Below are 25,657 nucleotides of genomic sequence, written 5' to 3'. Positions count from 1 at the left end.
TAAATATCCTGTAAACATAATCCAGGGATTAAACTGCAGAATTAATTCCAGTAGAAATAAACACGGCCGCTCTGAGACTTATTGTTCCATATTTAAAGTCGACCTCTCAGCGACTTCTTTTAACGTCACAGAAGAAAAGTCGAAACAGAAAGTTCATGAAAGCTCAAATAAATAAAGAAAAGACAAATCAAAGTAGGAACAGAAAACTAATAATCTGTCATGCGTCTAAATGATTGATGGCTCAGATTAAATGTTCAGATGAACAGAGTTTGTGTTGACCTGCTCTGTGTTGCAGGTGTGTGAGCGTGGGCGACTTTAATCCTGACTGATGTTTGCAGAGCAGCTGAAAAGTCAAAGTGACGTTCAAAGACTTTTCATCGTCACTGACACAGAGAAGCAGAGAAACAGACCATAATAGACGTTAAACATCAAGGTTTCATAGTTTAAAAGTCGCTAATTATAAGTAAGGGATAATGCCTGACGAGGTGTCCATTAACAGAAATTAATGGACGACGTGGAGGCATGAACCGTCCGACGCGAAGCTTCCGCGGAGTCCATTAATTTCTGTTAACCTACACCCTCCAGCCAATCAGAATCGAGTATTCACCCAGACCATGGTATAATAATTATTAATCTGCTGCTGCAGCTTTTTATTGAGCTGTAGCGCCTCCCAGAGGTCAGGAGGTCAAACAGGTGATGGCTGAGGACCTTGACCTTTTCCTCTTCTTCTTCTTCTTGTTCCTCTTCATCTGTCCCCTTCTCCTCTTCCTCTTCTTCTTCTTCTTCTTCTTCTTCCCCCACTTCCTTTATTTCATCTTCCTCCTCTTCCACCTCCTCTTCTTCCTCTTTGTCCTTTTTCCTCCTTCTTATCCTCTTCTTCATCCTCCTCTTACTCCTCCTCTTCCTTTCTCATCATCTTCTTCCTCCTCCTTCTCTTCTTCCTCCTCCTTCTCCTCTTCCTCTTTCTTATCCTCTTCTTCTTCCTCCTATTCCCCTTTCTCCACCTTCTCCTTTTCCTCTTCTTCTCCCTCTTCCTCCTCCTCCTCCTCCTCCTCCTCTTCTTCTTCCTCCACTTCCTTTTATTCTTCTTCCTCCTCCTCCTCCTCCTCCTCCTCATCAATGAATTGTCGTGTCGATGAAAGGTTCCCACAAGTATAATTAAATAGACATTGGTATGTGTGTTTGTGGAGGGGGAGGAGGAGGAAGTGCCTGGTCCCTCCTCCTTCTCCTCCTCCTTTCACTCTAAACACACACTCCCTTTTCAACTTCCCTCTCTCTCTCTCGTTTTCTCTCTCTCTCTCTTCTTTTCTTTTCTTTCCTCACTGTCGATCGCTCACTTCCAGGGTGAGAAGTGAAAGCAGTCGTCTCCTCTTTCTCTCTCTCTGAATCGTCTTCTCGTCTTCTCGTCTTGTTTCGTGTCCCTCACTCTCTCAGGATGAGCAACACCTTCCAGGACGCCGTTCAGTCCAGGATGAAGCGGGCGCAGGACACTAATGACGAGGACAAGTTGTTCCTCTACAAGGGAGTGCGGTACCCTCGCCTCATGTGTCCAGAGGAGAACCTGAAGGCTGTGGAGAACTTCCAGGCCAGGGAGGAGGACGTCATGCTGGTGGCGTACCCCAAATGTGGTGAGTTCGTTTATTATAACGACCACAAGGCGCCGTGACCTCTGACCCTGGGATCGAATGGGTTCTTGTGGATGTCACAGAACCAACAACTGAAAACTTTCCTGCAAGCTGCAAAGAAATGTCAGATTTATGTTTTAAACAGGAGCAAGTGGAGAGCTTCCTCTTTTTAAATAAAGAAAAAAAAGATGCAAAAATTCTTTCAATTTTAAGATTTATTTTGTAAAATAGTTGGATTGCTGGTGATAAAAAATATAAAAATTAGAATTAAAATCAAGCTGTATAAAAAACAAAAACAGTGTGAAGGAGATGAGGAAGGTGTCACAAACTAATATAATAATAATGTAAGTCTTAAACCTTTAGCAGAAGCTTCATGTTGCATTGATTTAAGAACCTCCAGGAGTCAGAGGAGCATGTTTTTGAGTCAACAGAGCGGTGTTTGCCGTCAGGTGGAGGGACGAGGAGCTTCAGCGTGTCCCATTGTCTTACAATCTGTCCACGCTCTGACCTTTGACCTGCCGCTCGTTTGTTAATGATTGTGAACGCTGCTTTTTTACAGACCGCTCGTGCTCGCCCGAAGGGTAAATATGAAACTGAATTGTTCTCACGAAGGCGGTGCTCGAGAGCTTTGGTTTTAAAAAAAAATGTTCCACTTTCACCTCCATCGACGGCTCAAGGAGAGGATTAAAAAAATAAAAACACTGTTTATTTTAGGCTGTAACTCAGAGAGGGAATAATGGAGTCATTTAAAACCGGTCTGTCAGCTGATCAATCAATCGGGATCAGACATATAACTGTTACCATGGAGACCAGATCAAACAACGATGTGAGCGGATGCACATATTTACGTCCAACACATGACTGGAGAACTTTATAGATGAAGAAGAGCATCACATCTACTGGAAACAGAACAGAAGAAGAAGACGAAGAAGAACGAGGAGGCGGTGAAGAAGAGGGAGATGGACGAAGAGGAATAGAAAGAGGGAAAAGGAGGAGGAGAAAAAAGAACAAGGAGAAGAAGAAGAAGAGGGAGGAGGAGGTGGAGAACAAGAAGTAGAAGAGAAGGAGGAAGCAAACAAGGAGAAGAACAACTAAATGGAAGAAGGTGAGGAAAAGAAAGTGATGAAGTAGAAAGACGTCAAGAAGTAAAGTAAGAAAGGTCCAGTCTTGAATGTCTAGAGTCTTAGAAACGACCAAGATGTCTCCACGTCTCCAACGTCCCTGTCCACAAGATTCCAACTTCTCAAAAAAAAAAAAAAAAAAAAAAAGATTCCAATTTCTTTTATTTATGAGCTGAGATCCAGTGTTAGGTCGTGTATTTTCCACCTAGACCTTCATTGACCTTCAGCCTCATTAAAACACGTCTTAATGCGATGGTCATGACTCCACTGCTATAGAAACCATCAACAATAAAACAGGACGTAGCATCATAGACAGGTATCTCATATAGAGAGATGAATGTCATTACTAAAGAAAGAAACTCACTTCATAAAGTCTCCTCTCACTCTCTGCAGCCACCAGCGCCACATACGTCAAATCCAGCAGAAGCATCAATGTCGACCCAATAAAATGACAGAAATATACATAACAGATGTAAATATAATTCATTTTATCACCAGAACTTTAGAAACTATTTAGAGTTCTCCTCAGAGCCTGTCAACCAAGGGTAGCGCTCATAGCTGCTCACCTGAAAGTTTCCCCGGCTGGGTCAGGCTAGCTAGCTCCAGGGTTGGGCGGCCTTTCCTCACAATATCCAGCTTTTCCTTCAAAGTCCGCCGTGAAAATGTCTTTCTAAGAAGATCTGCAACCAAATGGATAGCCTCTCCTCCTTCCTCCATGGTGGCTTCAACAAATAGCTATCAAAACGTTAACGTAGTGCAGCTAGCAACTGATGAACATGAACCGCTAGCTTAGCTTAAAGGCCACAGAGAAGGACTAAGAATACCAACTAGAAATGTGATTGGTTAAAGGAACAGCATCATTACGATGTGTTTCAGTTTTAATTGTGAAGGCCCAGGAAGATTTCTTTGACTCCAGCAACACATGATGATGAAATATGATTGGATAAAAGCTCTAATGCTAAGCTACACTGACAGAAGCACCACAGCTGAGAGACAGACAAGACATGACATGAAAAGAATAAACTTAATAAAACTTAAAATTTAGTAAAATTAATGAGAAGATATTAAAATGTAAGTCAGTGATTTTGATAAAGTTTAGTCCAGCAGAGAAGGATTTACTGGCCCTGATGAACCACCACTGCAGAGATCAGGTCTCTAGTTCTGGCCTCAGGACTCAACTCAACTCAACTTTATTTATAAAGCACTTTAAAAACAACCACAGCTGAAACAAAGTGCTGTACATAGGTAAGACAAACTATTAAAAACAGTAAAACAATAAAAACAAATGTGGAGACATTGATTGAATTGATGAAACTTTTCAGTCTGAGCTAAGCTACGCTAAGCTAACTATAGCTGCTGGCTGTAGCTTTACATTCTTCTTTGCAAAGGAAACAAATTAGCATATTTCCCAGTTTAACTCTAAGTGTTGAACTTCGCAGCCTCCTGTGAAGCCTCAGTGAGGCCTTCACTGACATTACTCTGCAGGAATTTTGGCTACTGCTCTAACACCTGCCTGGATGTGATGAAGATTTATTGTTTTTTTTTTTTGAAACACGCCATGTAACGGCAGCTTTATTCTCGAAGCGCTTGTGTGTGCGCTATTCCTACTGTCGCCGCGGTGCGTTCAAGGAATGTGACATGTTTTCTTTGCTGGGAAATGTTTGCTATTGTAGAGGCTTTCTGCACAGCGGGGAAACATAATGAAGACGGACGAGTTAATCGCCTTCGAGGGGAATGTTAGATCCCACATCTCCATGCACAGGGGCCTGCTCGGACTGAGGCCCACTCAGGAAGTTATTTATCTGCGGGTGTGTGGCTGTACATGTCCTCCGTCGGCCAATGAGAGGCCGGTTTTTAAATGGTTGAAGCCTCCACGCCCCCTCTGGATATTACAGCCTCACACAGAAGGCTGCTAATGGCTTCCTGACGTTTGGTGATATATGAAGAAGCTGGAGGAAGATTAACCCGACCTTTACCTCAACAAAGTCAACGTTAAACTGAAAGACTTCCCCACCCCCTCGCTGGTTTCTGTGCGGGCCATATCATGTGCTGACCGAGCTGGTTTTTCAACATTTTCTGTCTCCTGCTTTCTTTTCTAAACCGCCAAATACTTTTTGGTTTTGTTTGGTTTTGAGACGACTATCCCTTAAATAGGGACCAAAAAGTGACAAGATAGAAAAAGCAGTATATTTAGTTATTATATTATATTAGCAGTTAGTATATTTAGCTGATTTATTTAGTTTTAAACAGAAGCAAGACCATAAACTAATCAAAAGATCTCCAAAGTTATAGAAAGCCTTTAATTGCAGTTAAAGGTAAGGTAAGGTTAAAGTTATTTATATATTATTTATGTTCAAGCTTTTAATAGCCGTATCAAAAAAGGAAGGAAGGAAGGAAGGAAGGACGAGGAAAGGAAGGAAGGATGAAGGAGTTGCAGGACAGAAAGAAGGAAGGAGGAAATAGCTGGTTGTTGACTTGGAGGCATGATCCAGATTTTGGAACAAGATGGAAAGACTCTCACATGTTAAGATCTGATTTATTTTAGAGACAAAGCTCAGATTAGATCTGAACCCTGGAAGCTTCCATCCTCAGAGGAACCAGGTCAGAAACAAACATCCCTGGTGATGAAGGAATATATGGGACTTTTTTTAAGTTCTAACTGCCCAGGTCAGACTGGAAGCCAGTCGACAGCTTTAAATGTTTCCCCAACAGTTAAACAGCCAGGATGTGTTAGGGAAACAGGGTAATGCTTCAGTCTGGAGATTGAACACCGTGGCTCGCTGCCAAAGAGAACCAGGAGAAAACAATGGAAAAGAAATGAGCTGCAGCAGCTGCAGAGGCCTTGAGTGTGGGATGCATTCTTTGACGGATTCTCAAACTTGTCTCTTGCTTTTTTCCTCTTAGACGCACATGAAAAATGTTTTGCATTATGACTGTGAGGGTTTCAGTGAAGAAACAAGGGGAGCTGGACTCGTTGGGTTTCTTGAAAACGCTTCGCTCTGAACTAAACGTCTTCAAGAAACCCAACGAGTCCAGCTCCCCTTGTTTCAACAGATAGACTTCCTGAAGATACAAAATCCTGCATGAAACATGATGTTTTGGTGCGTGCAGGTTTTAACTGGATGGTCGGCGTGTTGAAGAAGATCATTGCCGAGGCCACAGGGACCAAAATGGAATCCAAGATGCCACCGCTGATCGAGTTTTTCGGGCCAGAGGTTTTGAAGGTACTTATAAAATATCATACCTAGAAGTTTTGTCTGTGGCGGTCTGAAGCTTTCGGCCTCATGGAGATGTGTTTTTATCAGCTCCACAAACACTTTAGCTTGCAGAATATATAGATGAGTGTTCTTCTGATAAGGTTGGGTGCACTCCTGATTAAAGGACAATAAACTGGATATTCATTTCAAGTAGATTATTAACCGGCCTGTTATCAGTGTGACCTGTGCAGATGGACAGAATAAAGCATGACGTTCCTCTAACTAGTTAGAAACTTTCCAGCAGAAATAAACAAGTTCATAGAGTCTCCTGACGTCTTCACAAACAAGATTTGTTTTTGACGAAATTAAATTTAGGAAACCAGTGCACTCAAAACCAATCAGAAACCTCCGACTGAAACATGAAACTAAAAGCTGCAGTTCCTCTAACGTCCACTAGAGGTTTTCAAAGCAAGTCAATCCCCACAGACCTCCATGATAAATATGATGACGCCACACACATACGTAAAATGTTCAATAAAGTATGTTTTTCCCTTTTATGGACTTTTGGGATTTGTAGTGGAAACACTGAACTTCAACTTTAGGTCATGCTTAATTTTCCAGGTAATTTCCTGGAAACCTTTCTCATGAAAAATAGAAATGCTGAAGTTCCATATTGACTGACATTAAGCTGAAAGACAACCCATTATGTCTTAACTCCTCACGCTAAAAAAAAAATTTAAGTTTGAAGAATGACGCTAACGTTGAAATGTCAAAAGCTCTATTTCCTCTAACATCCACTAGAGGCTCCAAACAATGAGTCAGTTCCCATAGACCTTCATTATAAATATGTCAAAACATTTCAGAAAAAAGTTAATTTCGACTGTGATTTCAGGTATGTGACTTTATTTTCCAGGTACTTTCGTGGAAACCTTTCTTATGACTTCCTAAAAATTTGCAGCTATTTAGTTCCCAAGAAATGCTAAAGATCCAAATACAATGTGATTAATATTAAACTGAAAAACTACACCAACGAACGTTGAAATGTTAAAATCTGCAGTTCCTATAACGTCCACTAGAGGCTCAAAAAAACCCATAGACTTTTGTATTAAATAAACATGTTTACAGCCTTGTACAAAAAACGTTTTGGTCTCTAGAGATAACTTAAAGCTTTCAAAAATATGTTAAATATAAATTATATCAAGCCACACCCTTATTCTTGCAGAGCTTTGCAGGAATAAGGGCGTGGCTTCTCTGCCAAGCTGGAAACGGCCAGAGATGTCACACTGAGCTCCAGATCCTTCAGGAACCATACGCTAACTGCTTTCAGCTATTCTAAACTATTTCTCTCTTGTTTTAATTCAGTCACAATAATCAAACAGAACGTTTCTGCTGCAGCTTCGTGCTACTTGCTAACAACATGACACTTCACTTGAGGATGTGCTGTATCGGAGGTCATTGGTTGAGGAGCAGATATTTTATTACTCAGAAAACGAAGCTAATGACGTCTCTGGAGATGAGATGTTTCTCCTCGGTGACCGTTCAGTAAATGTAAATGTCTGACATGACTCAGAAAAAAACACCACCTTTTTTCAAGGGCAGATTTGGTGAAATTAAAGTTTAGTTATTGCTATCTGTGATCAGTTACGCATTTAAAGAGTTTATTCTTTTTGTTTCATTATTGGTTCTATTTTTAGGGGAAATTTAAAATGTTTACAGAACAGCTTTGTCCTTCTGTGATAATTCGAAGTAAACAATGATATTTCATGATAATTTCTAATATGATTCCACTGAAAAAAGCTCCTAAATTATCATAATTACATCATATTTAATGCATGAGTTTCTGCTCCACCAACATTATCAATACTTCACTGTAAAACTGGTTGTATACAATCAGATCCATGTCATCTGCCCCCTCCATCTTTATCTGAACAAATTACCATAAATTATGCAAAACAATCCTACATGGAATCAAAACATATCATACCATTGTCCACACCTCATTAGAGGCCAGTGCAAAGCAAAAGCAGTCTGTGTTTTACCTGATGTTGTACATTGAACAGCTTCTGTTGAGGGGGTTGGTGGAGGTGGGCTGTACTGATCTGAGGTGTAGACACTAAAAAGAGCATGGGAGAGATAGTAGCTGATTAAACAAGTGTTATGTGATCATGACAAGATGCAAAGATATCTAACACTGAAAATGGCTCAGAGTGACAGCTGAATGTTACTGTGACATACGCTGAGAGAGGCTGCAGCCAAGGATGACTGCTTCAACTAAACAGAACAAGTTGTTGATCATTCGTAACTGAACAGGGAACATTAATAGGAGGAAGAGAATAAAGGAGACACAGCCTATATCCTCATAGCCATCAACCAAGTTGTGCATTAATTTAGGACGTATAAAGATAATGTATTAAGTTGAATTTAGATCACCATTAGACAATGGACTGTTGAACCGTAGCTACTCTTCCTGGAGTCCTTGCTTTTCAGTTAATTCTGACACCTCGTTATTTTTATAACCTCAGTAAAACCTGATGCAACCAACTGTTTTGACACAAACATGACTTCAACACGACATGTTTCATCCTGTATTCATTAACAGACATGTATTCATATTACATGAACTGAAAGGGGAACGTTAATAATGGGAGAAAGAGAATGGGGGGGGGGGGGGGGGGGGTTGTGTTTGTGTCATTTTTCTTTGTTGCAGTTATAACAGCAACCTCCTGTTGCCCATGCCCTGAAAAATGTCACTGAGGTTGACTGGAATATCCTTTGAATTGCCACTTGGGTGTCAAGTTTTGTTTGCACATAAAACACACACAGACACACATAGTGACATTTCATACCTTTTCAAGAATTGTACTGTGTAGCCATGAATTTAATCCATTTATAATCTGCCTTTGTGTGTGAATATTATAAAACAAGTACTGATATGTTTAAATGAGAGATTGAGAAAATCACAATTCAAATTCTTCTAATTATTATTGTTATTGTTGTTGTATTTACTGGGTTAGGGTTGATCAGTAGTCCAAAATTATGTGAATATGCATGTGCATTGCATAGTTTTAGTGAAATAACACAGCCTATGCTTCATTGCCTGCATTAGAGAGATACATGATGTCTCTCTAATGCACGTTGACAAGAGAAACATACAGAAACAAAAAGAAGCCCACATACTTTTTCCTGACAGGACGCTGTCCCGACCTGCAGAAACTTTCAGGGAGGTCAACATCAGAAAGAGAGTCTCTTTCTATGGCTCTGGTTCGAAATTTGCACGAGTTGCGGGAGACTCTTAATTACTGGCGGGTTTGCAGGAGGCGCTTTTCAAATGCAGGAGACTCCCGGACGTCGCGGGAGACTTGGGATGTCTGGACTAGCGGCTATAACTTGTGAGAGGTGTGTGTGCAGAGTCAGACGACACACAGGATGGTCATTGCTCACCTCACTTCGTCAGTCATCTTGCAAGAACACACCGTGCACACAAACGAACACCGCTGCAAAGCTACTCACCGGACCAGGTTTTTACTCCCTCTGTCTTCTTCAGGAGGGGAGACTAGTGGTCGTCTCTAGCAGCTTACCAGTGTTTAGCTGCAGGGCACGTCTGGGCACGTCGTGGATCATGTGACCGACCAGGGAAGATCTGAGTTGTTACCACACCCCCTCTGCACGTGCCAGGTGATAGCAGAGGTCGCCACCTGACTCAGCAAACTATAAACTACAGCAACAGTTTGTTCTTGGCTCAAACTTGCACACAAACACCTCCAAAAACAAACAATGATCGACAGGATTTATCTGGAAGAACCTGTACATTAGATCGTTACCCGTCATTCTTAAACATGTGCAGTGGAGGGAATCAAACAGAAACTTCGTGAGGTGAAGAGATGTTTTGCTGTTCCTCAGAAGCCGGTGAAAGTTCAGCGCCGTCAGATAACACGACGAGACGATTGTCTCTGTGATAAACGGATTAAAAAGCACACGTACGTGAACATGGCCCAGTTCTCTGTGGTCGAAGTAATCATTCCGAGAAGGTTGCCACGGTGACCAAAACAGAGTTTATCACATCATACCATCATGGTCACACATTCAGAACATGATTGAGTCTGCCCACCTCTGTTCTCAGGTCGTGAATGAGGCTCCATCTCCGAGGTTCATGGGGACTCACCTTCACCCCGACAACATCCCAGCGTCCTTCTACGAAAAGAAAACCAAGGTAAGATTTAAAACCTTCAGTCTCTAATGTAGAGAGAATGATTCTCTTTTAATCCAGATTCAAACTTCAAACTAAGGCAGTGGCAATGGTGCCAACTACGTGCAAAAAAAAAACAAAAAAAACCACATTTTTGTTTCACTGTCTGAACATAAATAATCAATGAAATCCTAATTTTTTATTTATTTATTTTCAGATGTTGGTGATCTTCAGGAACCCCAAAGACACTCTGGTCTCCTTCTACCATTTCTCCAAGGACAACCCGGTCCTTCCAACCCAGACCTGGGACTCCTTCTACTCTGAGTTCATGAAGGGAGATGGTGAGCAAACCGATCAGCATCAGCACCGTTTGTTTGTTTATTCATTAATAACCTCATCTGATACAGAGAAACTGGACGAAATCCAATGTCAGTTTGTGATGTTTGTCGGTGAAACTTGATTTTGAACACAAGCTGCAGAAGATGTTGCAATCAACATGTTTGACTTTATGGCTTCATAAACATCACACAGCTGATTCATCAGCCATAACGGCAACAAAAGAGCCACTGTTTCCTCACTTACTGAGTTTACTTCAGCCAATAAAATGATTCTTATCACATGGAAAGAAAAGAAGAGTTTATCTGTGGACTGATAACATGAGGTTTGATCAAAAGTTATGGTGCTCAATGTACTGTAGCTTGAGACGACGCAATTAAAAATAAAATATTCATAAAAACTACAATAAACCAACGCTCTATTGAGAGACATCATACTTTCAGATTTTTGTGAATTCAGAAACAAACGACACATAAAACAACATTTTATAGGTAATTTTTCTATAATTTAAATGAATAAAACAAAAACTGAGGAAGTTAGAAAGACACGGCCGTTGCTGTATTTTTGACCAGATTCTGAATTAATTTTCAGCCTAAACGTTGTGCAGTCATGTTTTAAGGCTTACTGGGTGACCTGTGCGTTGTTGTGTAGTTGTCTGGGGGTCATACTTTGATCATGCCTTGGCCTGGGACAAGAGGATGGACGACCCCAACGTCATGATTGTCACCTATGAAGACTTAAAACAGGTAAACAACACATTTAATTAGACACAGAGCTGCTTAAAAGGTTTTGTGTCCTTTGTAATTTTCTCAAAACATAAAAATTATTTTCACACAAGTCCTGTAAGTAGACGAAGAGAACCCAATCAAACACATGAAACTGGTGCATGTGTTTATTCAAGAAAATTAATCATTTGTTCATTTTCAGTGAGGTGTTAAAGTCAGTGCCTCCTTGTGTCCAGTATCTGCTGTGACCTCCTTGTAACTAAATGTTTCTGGTAACTGCTGATCAGTGGTCTACAGCAGCTTGGAGGAATTTTAGCCCATTCCTCAGAACAGAACCACTTCAGTTCTGAGATGTTGGTGGGTTTCCTCACATCAACTGCTTGCTTCAGGTCCTTCCACAACATTTCTATTGGATTAAGGTCAGGACTTTGACTTGGCCGTTCCTAAACATTCATCTTGTTCTTCTTTAACTGTTCTTTTGTAGAACCACTTGTGTTCTTGGGCTTGTTGTCTTGCTGCATGACCCAGTTTCTCTTCACATTCAGCTCATGGACAGATGTCCTGACATTTTCTTTTAGAGTTCACTGGTAGAATTCACAATTCATTGGTCCATCAATGATGACAAGCCGTCCTTGTCCAGCTGCAGCAGAACAGGCCCAAACCAGGACATTAGCACCCCCATGTTTGATGGAGGGATGAGGTTCTGATGCTGGAATGATGCAGTGTTGGTTCATCTCATTTAAACCAAACTATTCTACTTTGGTCTCATCTGTCCACTAAACATTGTCCCAATAGTCTTCTGTCTTGTCCACATGATGTTTAGAAATGTTCTTCTTGGAGAGCAGTGTCTTTGTCCATCACACCATGGTTGTTCAGAGGATTCATCAACATTAACATCAGCCAATGAGAGAGAGGCCTTTAGCTGCTTAGAAGTTCCCCTGGGTTCCTTTGGGACCTCTCAGACTATTATGGAGTGATCTTTGTTGGTGGACCACTCCTGTAGAGGGGAACAGTCGTCTTCAATCTGTCTGACTGTGGATTATTTGTGGGTTCCAAACTCTTTAGAGATGGTTCTGGAACCTTTTCCAGCCTGATGAGCAACAACAACTCTTTCTCTGAGCTCCTCAGAAAGCTCCTTTGTCCACAAACATGTGTTGTGAAGATCAGACTGAGACAAATCCCTGATTTATTGAAACTAAACCAGGAACTGAACCACACCTGAGTCTCATTACATTGATGGAAACACTTCTGAACACATGGATGCTGACTGGACCTGGAAATTAACTTGGAATCCTTGAGGTGCATTTACTTTAGTACCTTTTTCTGTCTGTGTCCACCGTTTTCCCAATCATAATTCCATCTGTTTGAAAAGTCACCTTGCACAGTACCAATAAATGCCTCTCTCTGTTTTCTGTCCTGCAGGACCTGGGTGAGGGCGTCCGTCAGATCTCAAGCTTCTTCGGCTACAGCCTGACGGAGGATCAGGTGCAGAGTATCGCTGCCAAGAGCACCTTCAGTGCCATGAAGGAGAGCTCGGCCAACTCCCACGGCAACATGGGAAACGTCATCTTCCGGAAAGGTGACCCAGGACGCTTTAATGCTTTACCACAACAATATGACTTTGTAGTTTCTTGAAGATGTTTCATCCAAGTAGCTTCTTCAAACCCTAGAATTGAAGACTTCTTCAGACTTCTTCACGCAGATGTTAAACTGTGTCACATTTCTCTCCACGTGCAGGTGAGGTCGGAGACTGGAAGAACCATTTCACAGCAGAGCAGAGCAAAGAGATGGACGAGGCCTTTGAAAAACGTCTGGCGGGAACCAAACTGGGAGCCAAACTCAACTACCAGCAGCACTGTCAATAGAGAAAGGGAAAGAAAGATGACAAAAGAAGCTTTGTAGGAAGAGAGCTTGAGGGACTTTCCTGGCCAGAGCTGAGTCGGACATGCTATCTAAAACTGGAGGAGAAGTTTGGAGGTGGTGCAAAGCCTGCCAGACTCAGTACAGGGCCAAAAGTCCCAGAGAAGAAAAACAAGGAAGGGAAAAGTGCATTATGGGTTAGTTTCACAAATGAAAATGTTAAAAGTCAAAGTCTGGCTAATGATTATGTGACTTAAAAACAAACACAGGAAGGTTGGCTTGGCTTTCTGGTTCCAGACAGTTTTATCGACCATTGTTTGAAACGTCTTCACGCAGGCAGCAACCTGAAAACCTACTGGTGCACTAATGTGAAAAAACACTTGTTTTAAATATGTACAGCGTGTATGTTATTGCACACGCCTGGATGAAAAATAAAAAGTCTTTCTGCAGGTCACTGAGATTTCCAGTTGTTTGACTCTGATCTTGAGAACAACCAGAGAAAAAATAAGGTTTAAATTTGCAGAAGAAGAAGAAGAAGAAGAAGAAGAAGAAGAAGTGAAACAGTTCCTCAAATTAATTAAAACTAAGAAATTCTAAACTTAAGTTGAATTTCTTCTTCTTCTTCTTCTTCTTGAGTTCTGTTTCCACCAGATGTGACACTCCTCTTCACCAGTGGTTGATGTTTAGATGTGAACACATATATCTGATCACGTCATTTCATTCGGTCTCCATGGAAACAGTTCATCTCTGATTAGAGTCGCTGAGCAGGTTGGAGACACCTGTGGGGTAAAAAGAAGAAGAAGAGGAAACAAATATGACTAGTTGTAACCTGGTTGTAACTTGAATGTGATCATTTTAACAACTTAGAGTTAGACAAGCTTTATTCATCCATAAGGGAAGTTGCTTGGTCACAGCAGCTCAGTTGCACATAAAAGAAAACACTCAAGTAAAAATAAAAGATAAAATAAAATAAAATAAAATAAAATAAAATAATAATCTAGAAAAATAAAAGATAAAATATATGTACAAATCTAGGAAAATTAAAATAAAATAAAAAATTGCTAGAGACAGAAGTAAAGCTATATTATATACATAGGACGGATTAATAGGATGCAAAAATGTGTATTTATGGTAAATATATTATATTATATTACATTATATGATCATGTAATTTGTATGTTTCTATATCTATCTAATAATGCAAGGAACGTCTGTCTGTGTGTCACTCTGTCTGTCTGTGGCACGCATATCTCGCGAACCGTTGGCCCGATTGATTTGAAACTGGGCAGGTTTCTCGCTACGGGCACGAAGATGTGCACTGCTAAGTTTGACGTTGTTTGGATAAGAAATGTAAAATATATCGGTAAAATAGGTTTTCTCCGCTCTAATATTTCCACTAATCCTCATACACAGCACCTGTAGGCTCCCACTATAGGAATACATACTTCCGACGGGCACTGCACTAGTACATTTAAATCAAAACGTCTAAAAATCTCAGAAGACGACGAAGAAGAAGAGAGTTTTATTTTGAAAGGGCGGACCGGATGTGGTCGCCGCTGCCCGTCGCTAGCTTGCCCGCTGGATGGATGACATCATGGGGGATGCTGTCTGCCTCCATCTGCGACATGACACCTCCTCACAGTAACGGTCCTCCAGCAGCTCCGTTTAAAGTCCGCCGTTAACCTGCAGCCGGTAAGAAAATACAAATAAAACCCGTTAAATCAGTTTTTCTTTGAGGCGGAGGCGGCGGCGGCTCTGCTTAGAGACCAGCTACCCAGCTAGCTAGCTAGCTAGTTAGCAGCAGGTAGCGCTAGCGGCTAATGATGCTACAGACGGAGTGAGGAGGTTTGACCTGTTAACGCTGTGACTGAAATGTTGGATTAAACGGAGTCTGAAGTGGAAACTGGGACCAGTAAAGTGTCTGTGTTGGTTCTGGTTGTGTGAGAGAATAAATCCAGCTGCTGCCAGACGGTTTGTGATTATTATTAATGTCTGCTCTCTGAGAAATCACTGCAAATCAACGTTAAACTGTGTTTTATTTGATTGAGCTGCTTATAAATGATGCTTTTATCATTTTATCAACCTTAATTAATTTAAATTAATATTCAAGTGACTTTAAATAATTTTTGTAAAGATGAGTCTTTTTTATTCGTATTATATGGATAAATAATCAGAAAGTTAATTATATCAGTATATTTTGTGGTAGTTGGCTGAGGTAATTAAAGCCAATAATTATTTTAATTATAGATCAAAACTTAAAGCAGCAAACCTTGATTAATAATCCTAATTATTACAAATTAAAGGACCAACATGGTTTAACACATTTCTATAGGTTTCTACAATAATAATGTGTGTTAGTGGCATATAAGGCAGACACGGGTCAGTATTGTTCTGTTTTTAACTATATAATGGACTACTGTAACTATGGAGACGATGGTGAAGATATAAATCATTACCATGTGTTTCTGCTTCTGGAGTATTGCATTGCAATGTGCACACAGTTCAACCTTTGGACATTTTATTTAGTCTGGACTAGAGCTGAACGATTTGGGAAAATAATCTAATTGCGATCCCCCCCCCCCCGCAATACTGCGATTGTGATTTAATATGCGATTTTTATTTATTTTTTATTTTATTCTCTTTTTTTCTCAACAAAACATAATGAATGATTTAAATATAAACAACACAATATTACATTTAGTGTTAATGTTCTTTCCCATTATTTGTTAGAATTAAATTAAAAGATGTAGGACTTGAAATAAATGTCATTTTTATTTAACTGCTCATTACAGAAACATCTACATGTGCATTTAAAGGGAAACTACTGTTTTTTACAACCTGGACCTTATTTTTAGCATAAAATATCATCGTTTACTCACCCATATCACTTTTGTTTCATTTGCTTGTTCAGGAGATAATTAGATCAGCGTGTATCTATATAGAGGGAGTGGTCAGGGCATCGAAACGCAGCCTCTAAATAACATTATCTGCAGCGAAACTTGTTCATTCCACCAATACTTTGTTATGATACGCTAGTGCTGTTCCCCGTTGAGTCCGGAGTCACGTGTTAACATCATCCAGGGTCTGTAGATTGACCTACAGACCCTGGATGATGTCTTCTAACCTCTGAGCAGCGCATGCACTCGCTACGGTCGGCTTGTTTACCAGTAATCTGCTGCTGCTATGGTTCGTCCACAACCTCAGAGTCGGAAGAATATTCAGCCATGTTGCAAAAAAACTAGCAGTAGCAGATTACAGGTAAACAAGCCGACTGTAGCGAGTGCGCACGCTGCTCAGAGACATCGTCCAGGTCAGAAGCTTATCATCCGCGTCGCTCGCGTCATGTGACCACCTTGTAACCGCGCAAGTTGCAGTTAGAAAATCGTGTTTTATCATATCGTGATATTATCGCAAATGCAATAAATCGTTCAGCCCTAGTCTGGACATCATCGAATTCTACGATTGTGCACATTATAGAATCCAGAAGAATATTAATATTTATAGGCTGTTGTTCACGCATGTAACTCCCCAGGGGAACCAGCCATCAAGGTATGTGAGATATCATTGCAAAGGTACCACCGTTAGCCCACTACATGCATCCTAATCAAAGGATGAAACTGAAGCACAGGGCTCAGATTCTGTCATTCAAGTCACCATGTGGTGGATAGTTGATGGAGAAACGTCTGGATTGACTCTAAAGGTTGTCGGTTGTTTTGTGGAATTGAAATATTGAGGCAGATTGAGGCAGAATGACTGACTTTGTGTTTTGTCTGTTAGTTGATTGACTCAGATAATTACAGGACTCCAACGGTTCCTCACTGTTTGTCTCTGTTGCAGGTGTAGAGTGATGCAACAGAAGCTGTGCTCCAGAGGTTCTGGTTCTTTCCTCTTGGAGAGGAACGGCCAGGCCTGCGGCGCCGTCGCCGACCCCGCCACCTCCTGCGACCTCCCCTTCCGCTGCCCCCGCTGTGGCGAGCAGGAACGCTTCCGCAGCTTGGCCTCGCTTCGCGCCCACCTGGAGTACCGCCACTCGTACCACTCGCCGGACGTTAGCAGTGGCGGATTCAGCATCACCGGCAAACTCCCCGACCCGCTGACGGCGGCGATCCCCTGGCACGACATGAGCCTCCCGACACGCAGGGGGCAGCATGGCGCCGGGGCGAGGCCGCCTCATGTCCGCTCCCTCAGCGACAGCAGAGACGGCGGGTACCTGCACTCCTACAACTCTGTGAGGAGGCGCACACAGAGCGTCGGTGTGGGGACGCAGGCAGAGGAGGACGAGGGGGATGATGATGAAGAGGAAGGGGGCTCTGAAGATGAAGAGGAGGAGGAGGAAGAGGAGGAGGAGGACTGTGAAGAGAGAGGTGGAAGCAGAAATGAGGAGTCGTCCACCAAAAAGTCAGAGGTGGGTCACCAGCATGTGAACCACCACCACCTCCCGTTCCTTCCTCCGCCGCCTCTTGGCCCGCCGCCTGAGCCGGACCTGGACCTGGACATGGTCGGTGCGTTTACTCTCTGTTCTTCCTGGAGCTGAGGCGTGAATCTCGAGTAGTCGTTATAACAGAATGCACAGTAACTTGTCTTCTTCACTGAAACCAGCAGAGCAGCGGAACCCATTCTCTGGTCTGGAGATGGCGGCAGCCTCGGCCGCCGTGCGTCGCCGGCTGGCCAGCATCCTGCGGGCGGCCGACAACACCATGCAGCGCCGGCTGGCCAAAGTGAGCACGGAGCTGGCCCAGACCGACACGGAGCTCCTGTGTGAGCGCGCTCACTCGCAGCACCTGGCCCAGGAGAGGCAGGAGGTCGCAGACAGGGAGCGGTCGCTGAGCCGGCAGGTGGACGTGGCCGTCATGGTGATCGCCGCGCTGAGGGAGCAGCTCAACGCCTCGGAGAACGAGCTGGAGCGACGAGAGAGGTGGGTTCGTCTGCAGCTGCTGCCATCCTCACAGCTTCCAAATCAAACTATCTGCGGGCGAGTTGCATTGTGGGTAATGTAGGCTTTTATTTTGAAACCTTTTCACTGGTTACATGCATCAGCAATGTACACACAAATCAACCTTTGGCCATTTTATTTAGCCTGTACATCTTCAAATTCTAGCATTGTGCACATTATATAATCCATAAAAATACTGATATTTCTCACAGCAGCTGCACCTAAACGCACCTTGATAATTAACACGTGTAAACTGTGCTTTACTTCTCAGGGAGGTGATAACCATCCAGAAGTTCCTGGAGGCAGCGGTGCGACAGGAGACGTGCGGCAAAGTCCGAATCCAGCGCTTCATCGAGAACCTGTTGAGACGCATCGCTCTGGCCGAGAGGCTCGTGGAGTATTACCAGGTCAACGGCAGCCCGCCACAGTGCAACCACTACAGGGTACAACAGCACACACATAAACCTGTTCCCTCCTCCTGTACCTGTGTCCTGACCTTGTTTGTGTCCTCAGCAGCACCAGCAGCAAACTGATAACGGTCCTCACAGAATCACTAAGAGCAGGTGAGTACGTCCCAGTTTAGTTCAGTTAATCTTGGAAAGAATTCATGACATTTATTAGAGATGAAATGACATTGAGGCAAAGTAAATGGTGCAGAAATAATAACAAAAGCCCCTAATTATGATGCTGTAACCAACTCTTGTATAAACCGTATTTCTAGGTCGGCCGGGGGTCAGCTGTCCTCGTCTGGTCTCCCCGACAACAGAACCCAGTCCTCCTCCTCCCAGTTCGCCGGCCGTCCTCTGTTCACCAAACCGAGCGTGGACCGGGAGAGGGAGCACCGGGAGCGCCTGGCCCAGTCGTCCAGACTGTTCTGCCGGCCCGAGCACAGGGACGACATCTGGAACCACCAGCGCCGCCGGTCCACAGGGTACGAGGCCTAGCCGTGTAGATAAGCACCAGGGAGAGGGGTGTCAGAGGGGAGAAACTTTACCACACAGAAAACTTTTATTTGTGTTTGGAGGCAGAAAGACTTCAGCAGAAAATCAAATCTCAAATGAATTAATTTGCAAACGTTTACGCATTAGTTTCCTTTCAAACTCGTACAAGGATAAAGAACTTGAAGCAATAACAAAGATCACTGCACGTTGTAATGAAGAACATCAAAGCTGTTGCACATTTGGTGCTTTCCACGTGTTACTATATGGAAATAGACTCAATGCTTCAACATTCAGATATAAAGATCTACCACTTCTCTTCTTTTGATAATTATAATGTTTGGTGAAGTATAAGAGGTTATTAAAGCTTCTGTTCATCTGCTGATTTAAGGTTTAGCTACACCTGATGACACGTTCTCTCCTCGAGTCGAACCTTCTCGGTCTGGTTCCAGTCCAGATATCGTTTCTCTGTCTGTGCTTTCGAAGCCAAATGTTGGCGCTCGTCACCTCTGGTTGTTTATATTGATCATCATCAGTCATTTCATGAGTTCATTCTAGTTTAGATCTGATTTATTTCTACTAGTGGTTGAACGAATGAGTTAAACTCCTCTTCCTCAGATCAGCCCTGTTGAGTAGGTGGTCTTTAATGTGACCCAGGACTCATTGTGTGTTCACACTACCAAAGGAAGGAGGTCACATGTGTCCCAGACCACCTCCACATGTGGACTGACACCAGATCAGTCAAATAACCAGGTCTGAACTGGGCCATAAAGACTTTGGAAGTCCTAGGTCTCTACTTTTGATTGTTGCACACAAACTCAATGTGTCCAGAGAGTGGTGGCTCCATGGCTCCACCCAAACTCTCAAAGAAGGTCCTCACCCTTTGGTCTTTAGCCAGAAGGTTGAGCCTGAAATGATTCTCCTCCATTGGGTGTCTGGCTTCCATACTTAGCTGCAGAGTCCAGTTATCATCTGACAAGGACTTTGTTGGGTGCCCTACACTGGAGGGTTTCCTGGCTCGTGTAACTGGTAGCAGACCCTGTGTTAGACCCAGAACATATTGGGAAGACCTCATCGTAGGTCATCTAGCTGCCTCTGACTTTCGTTAATGGCAGAAAATGAAGGGACAGTTAGGTAGGTGGCTTTTACCAAAGGTTAGCATGTTCAGCTAACTAGCTTACCAGTTCATGACTGACTGTTTCTGCCTTTAGGCTCTCCTCTCAAAGCTTAACTCAAACCAAGCTCCAAGATAACGTCACGTTCCCCAAACTGGTTTGTTTTAATGTCAAAATTAGCTTTTTGTTTTTGAACTAAGCAATAGTGGAAGTTTTGTTTGAGTTTTACCTCTTTAGCATCCGTCTTTTAGCTCATGTATGTAGCCATTAAGTGCGAATTTAAAACACTTTTATGGGATTATTGTTGAACGTTAAAAAAAAAAAGTTTGAAACCAACTTCTGGAACAAACATTAGCTAATTAGCGTACTAGCTATAATCTCTTTATAAGAACTGATGCAGATGCGGTAAAGGCAAACATCAGAGGCCAGGGCTAGAGGGTTGTTTCTACAGACACAACTATCTCCTTCCGGGACTATTTTTTGGGCAGCATATTTTAATAATCTAAACGTTTTGTGTTTATTAATGAGCTTCTCATTTGGTTTTAAAAGCACAGACAGAAGTCCGATGACACTAGACCTGGGCCAAATGCATCTTGCATGTAATTTTTGGCGTTTGCTTGAACAGACTTAAAAACAGGAAGGGCTCACTTGATCAATCATCATATACTTCCTGTACTTGAAGTCAAAATATTGACTTGTTTGTGGGCAGAGATATGGGGTGGAGTTTCAGCCTCCTGCCCCGCCCAAATGCTGACCCTTTAAAGTTCCTGTAGCATCATCCGCCGCCATCTTGACTGTGGATGCTCGCTTAGCATTTATAGCTTGTTACTGAGGGTCAGTCTGGAGTCTTGATATCATGATATCAGCTTCCACTAATGCTCGACAGATGGCGTCACAAGATCAAGATGGCGGCGCCCTTGTTCAAGATATTTTGGCTTCACTTCTGTGCAGCTGTCACGTTGTCCGCCTAATAATCACCCAGATTTAGTCAAACAGTTATTAAAGAATTACCCGCAACATTTTTCCAATCTTGGCTGAAGTCAGATGAAAAGTAAGACTTGTTAGCATAGCTTAGCATAACCAACAAGGGGAATCTTAGCCTAGCTCAGTCAATGGTGGAAACAAACACCTTCTAACATGAGTTAGCCGCCATTTAAATCATTTAAACTGGACAGTATTTACTTTGACTGTCAGTACGTCAGTTAATGCACCAAATGGAGATTGATCCGCCGCTAAAAACATTCCCCAACAAATGTTTTCCTGTTGTTAGAATAGTCACTTTTGGACAAGCTATGCATTTTATTTTTTTGCCCTAAGAATTAAGTGGAAGAAGGGATTGATTAATTTATCCAGATAAAACCGGCCGTGTACATGCAGGAGCAGCTTGGCCCAAGTCTGGAGGACGCCGCACACCTAACGAATGTACTCCGAGTTGAGATGCCGAGCTTTAAGACCCGACTTCGTCTCGTCATCCGGGCTTAAACTCGCTCTCGTTCACACACAAACGGGTGGAGATTCTCCGATCACAAACGAATGACTTCCAAAGTGACTTACAGGGCCGCGGTTACGTACCGAACATTTGCAGTAAACTAAACGACTCACGATGGCCCGTCCAACCGAATCATTCCTCTCCGTCTGCGTCGTTCTGTGCGATCTCTTTACATTTTTGCACTCATCTCAGTCAAAACGAATGTCAATGTAGAAGACGGTGTTCGGTGTAAAAATGTATCTTTGCTGTCGTTGGTTTAGGTTTCGTTGACGGTGTTAATAGATATTTTATATACGAAGCTATTAAGTGTCGTTAAGTGGAAGTTGTAGTCCTACAGTACTTTTAACTTATCTGGGTCGTGTTACATTCATGGTTTAACAGGGTGTCTGCAGGTTCTGGAAACTCTTATAACGATGATTTAATATATAAATGTAGAAATGTACAGTATGTGTTTAACTTTTAAAAAAACCCAAATGAACATCATGGTGCAGTGTTCCTGTGATGGGAAGTTGTGGCATGCTTCTGATGGGTCACATGATGTTCTGTTATTTCCTATTTGTCTCATTTCAGTTGATCTTGATTATATTTATAAGTGACATTATTAATGTACAAAAAAAGTCTGAGCTTGCAGACACCCCCTCCCCCCTTCCCCCCCAGACCAGACCAGCAATTGTGTCCAATTTCAGATTTATTGAAATATTTAAGTCAAAACAGTATAAATGTTTTTCCCCGTCTGTTAAATAAGTCAGATTGAAGTGTTAAAGTCGAGGTAGATATATCCTGAACTTGTTTTTTATGGCTCCTTGGAGCCTCAAACGCTGAGTGAAGCCGTGATCCATATAAATTTGGACAAGTTGTCTGCTGAGTGTCCCAGAGCTCAATGTGTGACCAGGATCCTGAAGCACTGATGGTTGAAGGCCCCGTTCAGACCTCACATTAACAACTGTACATCATCTTTAACTACCTGTCCATCCACCTGGTCTTAATCTAAATGTGTCTCCACATGCGTCCCCAGCCAGCACTTGAGATCTGATCTCAGTTTGTGTGTCTGTAAATCAGCAGCGCCATCATGTGGTCAGTAGAATATTGTACCAGCTGCTGTCTCTAATGGATCTCTACCTACCGCTGGATCAGAACCATCAACAGCTGCTTGATGACTTGGAGACATGATCCAGATGTTGGAACAAGATGGAAAGACTCTCACATGTTAAGATCTGATTTATTTATGAGAAGGAAGGAAGAGAGAAAAGTAAAGAACTAAGGAGGAAAGGAAAAGAAAAGGAGAGAGAAAAAAAAGAGAGAACGGAGGTAGGAAGAAAAGAGAAAGAAAGAGAAGAATTGAGGCAAGGAAAGACAGAAGGAGGGGACGAAGGAATAAAGGAAGGAGAGAAAGAAAAAGAAAGAAGGAATGAATGAAGGAGGGAGAGGATGAAGGAAGGAAAGAAAGAAAGGAAAGGAGGGAAGGAAGGAAGCAGGGAAGAAGGAAAGAGAGGCAAAGAGAAAGAAAGAACGAAGGAGGAAAAGAAAAGGAGAGAGAAGGAAAAGAGAACAGAGGTAGGAAGAAAGGCAAGAAGGAAGGAAGGAGAGAAAGAAGAATTGAGGCACAGAAGACAGAAGGATGAAAAGAGAAAGAAAGAAGGAAGAGAAGGAATGAAGGAAGGACAGAAGGAAGGAAGGAAGCAGGGAAAGAGGAAGGAAAAGAGAAAGAACGAAGGAGGGAAGGAAGGAAGGAAGAAAAGAGAAATGAGTGAGGAAAGGAAGAAATGAAGTAAGGAAGGAAAGGAGGAGGAAGGTTCATTTCCTGAGTTGATTCTAGTTCAGATTAGTTTTTAGTTTAGTTTGGTTCTCAGAATCTTTTAAAAGGCTCTCATTACTAATGAACAGACATCACTGATTCATGTGATCATTTCTACTAGTGGTTGAATGAATGAGTTAAACTCCTCTTCCTCAGATCAGCCCTGTTGAGATCAGATTCCTGGAGACGAATATTAATGTACGGTCTGAATTAAAGGGCCTTAATGCGTCTGCTGTTGTCAGTTAAAAACCTCATTTCTCTTTTATTTTATAGATAAAACAAATCAACAAAAAAGTCCAAACTGTAAATTTCATGAAAACATTTTATGATTTCAAGAAAGAAAATAAGGAAGGAAGGGAGGGAATAATTATATTAACTGAACGTGGCGTCTAAAGCCAGCGTTCAGTTAATATTCCCTTCCTCCCTTCCTTCCTTCCTTCCCTCGTTCTGTTTTTTTTTTTGTTATCCTGCAAAGACTCGTTCTTATTCCCTCATTTTAATCTGAACAGGAGGTTTTTATGCCAACAACAGCAGCAGCTGTGCAGAGCTTTGAGCTGATCTCTGGAGAAACTCCTTCTCGCTGTTTGGAAGGTGGTAGAAGATGCATGAAGCAGTACTACTACTACTACTACTACTACTACTACAACTACTACTACATATGTAGCTATCGTGTTACTGTGAAAGCATGCTTCATATGTAGCAAAGTACTTATAAAATCCTGTTCTCTTGTTCTACTATGTGTACTCTGTAGCAGAGCCAGGTCTGTTTTTTAATGAAGGGATGAGAGTTGCACTAAACCGACCAGGAGCACTTCGGTGGAGCTAGTTCACGCGACGGGAGGGTTGTTACGACGTTGGACAATCATTGCACAGGTGTGGAAGGAGCTCTGAAAGTGTTAAATAATAAAAACAAAGAAAAGATTTTGACTACCTTTTTCTTGCCGTGCGTCGGTAGAGATGAGTTTTTTTTCCCGTTGTGTTAAAGGTCCGTCCGATAACCTTGAGTTCATGGCGTCTGTCTGTAGGGATTTCGTTTGCAGAAGTAATCTCTAGTTTTGTGCCTTCACTCAAGAACTCTGTAGTCTGTAAAAAAAATTAAAATAAAGAAAAAAATAATAAAGAAAAAGATAAACACTGTGCAAAATGCAATACTGTGAAGAACTGGAACACTTTTGTGTTGTCGGTGTGTGTGATACCTGTTCAAGATTAAAGAACAAACATGACTTTAGATTTGTTTCTTCGAGTGTTTTTTATTTTAAGGAGTCAAGTCTCAAAAACTCTAATCTTTAATTTAGCAAAAGATTTCTGGAAGCTTTAAAGATGGTTCCCTTCCAGTTTATAGCCATATGTAATGATTAAATAATGATAATGTTAATGAGTTAACATTATATAATTATAGGAAGTACTTTTATGATCCTGTATTTTACAGTATGATGATCATTTAAGATTGAGAACCTGCAGAAACTTCTTTCTTCTTAATGTCAAAAAACATTTATTCAGATAATCTGAATCACTTTATTTCCACAGGTTTAACTTAAATAATAATTCTGGTTTATCTCTACCTGGATGCAGAAGAAGAAATAGTTTTTTTCTGGTGCAGTTAAACAGCTCATTTCATCTAAAGCTGGAAAACTTGAGCCATTTGTTGTGATAGTCACCGTTTTTCCCAGTGAACCAGAAAAATCCTTCTGTATTTCAGTTGTAGCAACAGTGAAATTAAGCAAATGGATCATATTTTTTCCGTCAAACCCTTCTGACGTGTATTTCTTGTAGTTTCAGGATTAAAACGTCTTTTCTTAGTCTCACCTTCAGGCTGAATGTAGAAAACTCCTGTTGCAGTGTTGATAAATGGCCACTAGGTGTCAGTGTTTACACATAAATCAGGTCCTGTTGACTTTCTCAGTATCTCGTTTCTAACTTTTCCCTAATCTCTCTTTCTGAGCCGTTTATAAAAAAAAATCTGTTTCTATTAACATGTCAACCATTTTCTTAAAAAGTAAAGCTAGTTTTATCCCAGACGTTATCAGAAGAAACTGCAAAAAGGATCTGGTTTTGAAAGATAAAATAGATAGAAACTGCTGCGACAGTTTAATAAAAAAGCCTTAGTCTTTAAAGTTCTGTCTTGCCAGCCATGGTACAGTAATACAATTAAAAAGGCATTTAAGTTGAATTAATTAACACATTTAAATCACAAAACAGGTGATATTTAATGAAGGTAACAAAGAAACTGCTTTATTTGTGATTTTTCACTCATTTTTTAGGTTGAAACAACAATAATTTTCAACATGTGATAATGCAAAGAATCAGCAGACAAATAAAATAACAAATAAATAATAAC

At 41.7% G+C, this 25,657-nt stretch overlaps 2 protein-coding genes across 7 annotated transcripts; both read left to right on the top strand.

The window, feature by feature from the left end:
- Positions 1 to 1,302: 1,302 nt before the first annotated feature.
- sult6b1 (sulfotransferase family, cytosolic, 6b, member 1) lies at positions 1,303 to 13,497 on the top strand. The gene is made up of 7 exons (XM_084561184.1): positions 1,303 to 1,628; positions 5,858 to 5,970; positions 10,064 to 10,153; positions 10,347 to 10,470; positions 11,117 to 11,211; positions 12,613 to 12,769; positions 12,928 to 13,497. Exons 1-7 carry the CDS (start codon positions 1,436 to 1,438, stop codon positions 13,053 to 13,055), a joined length of 900 nt encoding a protein of 299 aa, XP_084417310.1. The 5' UTR covers positions 1,303 to 1,435; the 3' UTR covers positions 13,056 to 13,497.
- A 3,387-nt stretch (positions 13,498 to 16,884) lies between these two features.
- On the top strand, positions 16,885 to 24,525 carry znf365 (zinc finger protein 365). 6 transcript variants are annotated; one of them, XM_084562193.1, is made up of 6 exons: positions 16,885 to 17,552; positions 17,653 to 17,965; positions 18,255 to 18,426; positions 18,497 to 18,546; positions 18,705 to 18,914; positions 23,830 to 24,525. In XM_084562193.1, exons 1-6 carry the CDS (start codon positions 16,898 to 16,900, stop codon positions 23,876 to 23,878), a joined length of 1,449 nt encoding a protein of 482 aa, XP_084418319.1. In that variant the 5' UTR covers positions 16,885 to 16,897; the 3' UTR covers positions 23,879 to 24,525. The 6 variants fall into 6 exon arrangements, with proteins under 6 accessions (XP_084418319.1, XP_084418318.1, XP_084418320.1 ...); XM_084562192.1 differs by having other exon boundaries at positions 17,650 to 17,965; positions 18,500 to 18,546; XM_084562194.1 differs by having other exon boundaries at positions 17,650 to 17,965; positions 24,072 to 24,525.
- Positions 24,526 to 25,657: the final 1,132 nt, after the last annotated feature.

The sequence above is a fragment of the Chelon labrosus genome (assembly GCF_963514085.1).
Source record: "Chelon labrosus genome assembly, chromosome: 15".
NCBI lineage: Eukaryota > Metazoa > Chordata > Actinopteri > Mugiliformes > Mugilidae > Chelon > Chelon labrosus.
This window is presented reverse-complemented; position numbering and strand designations above follow the sequence as displayed.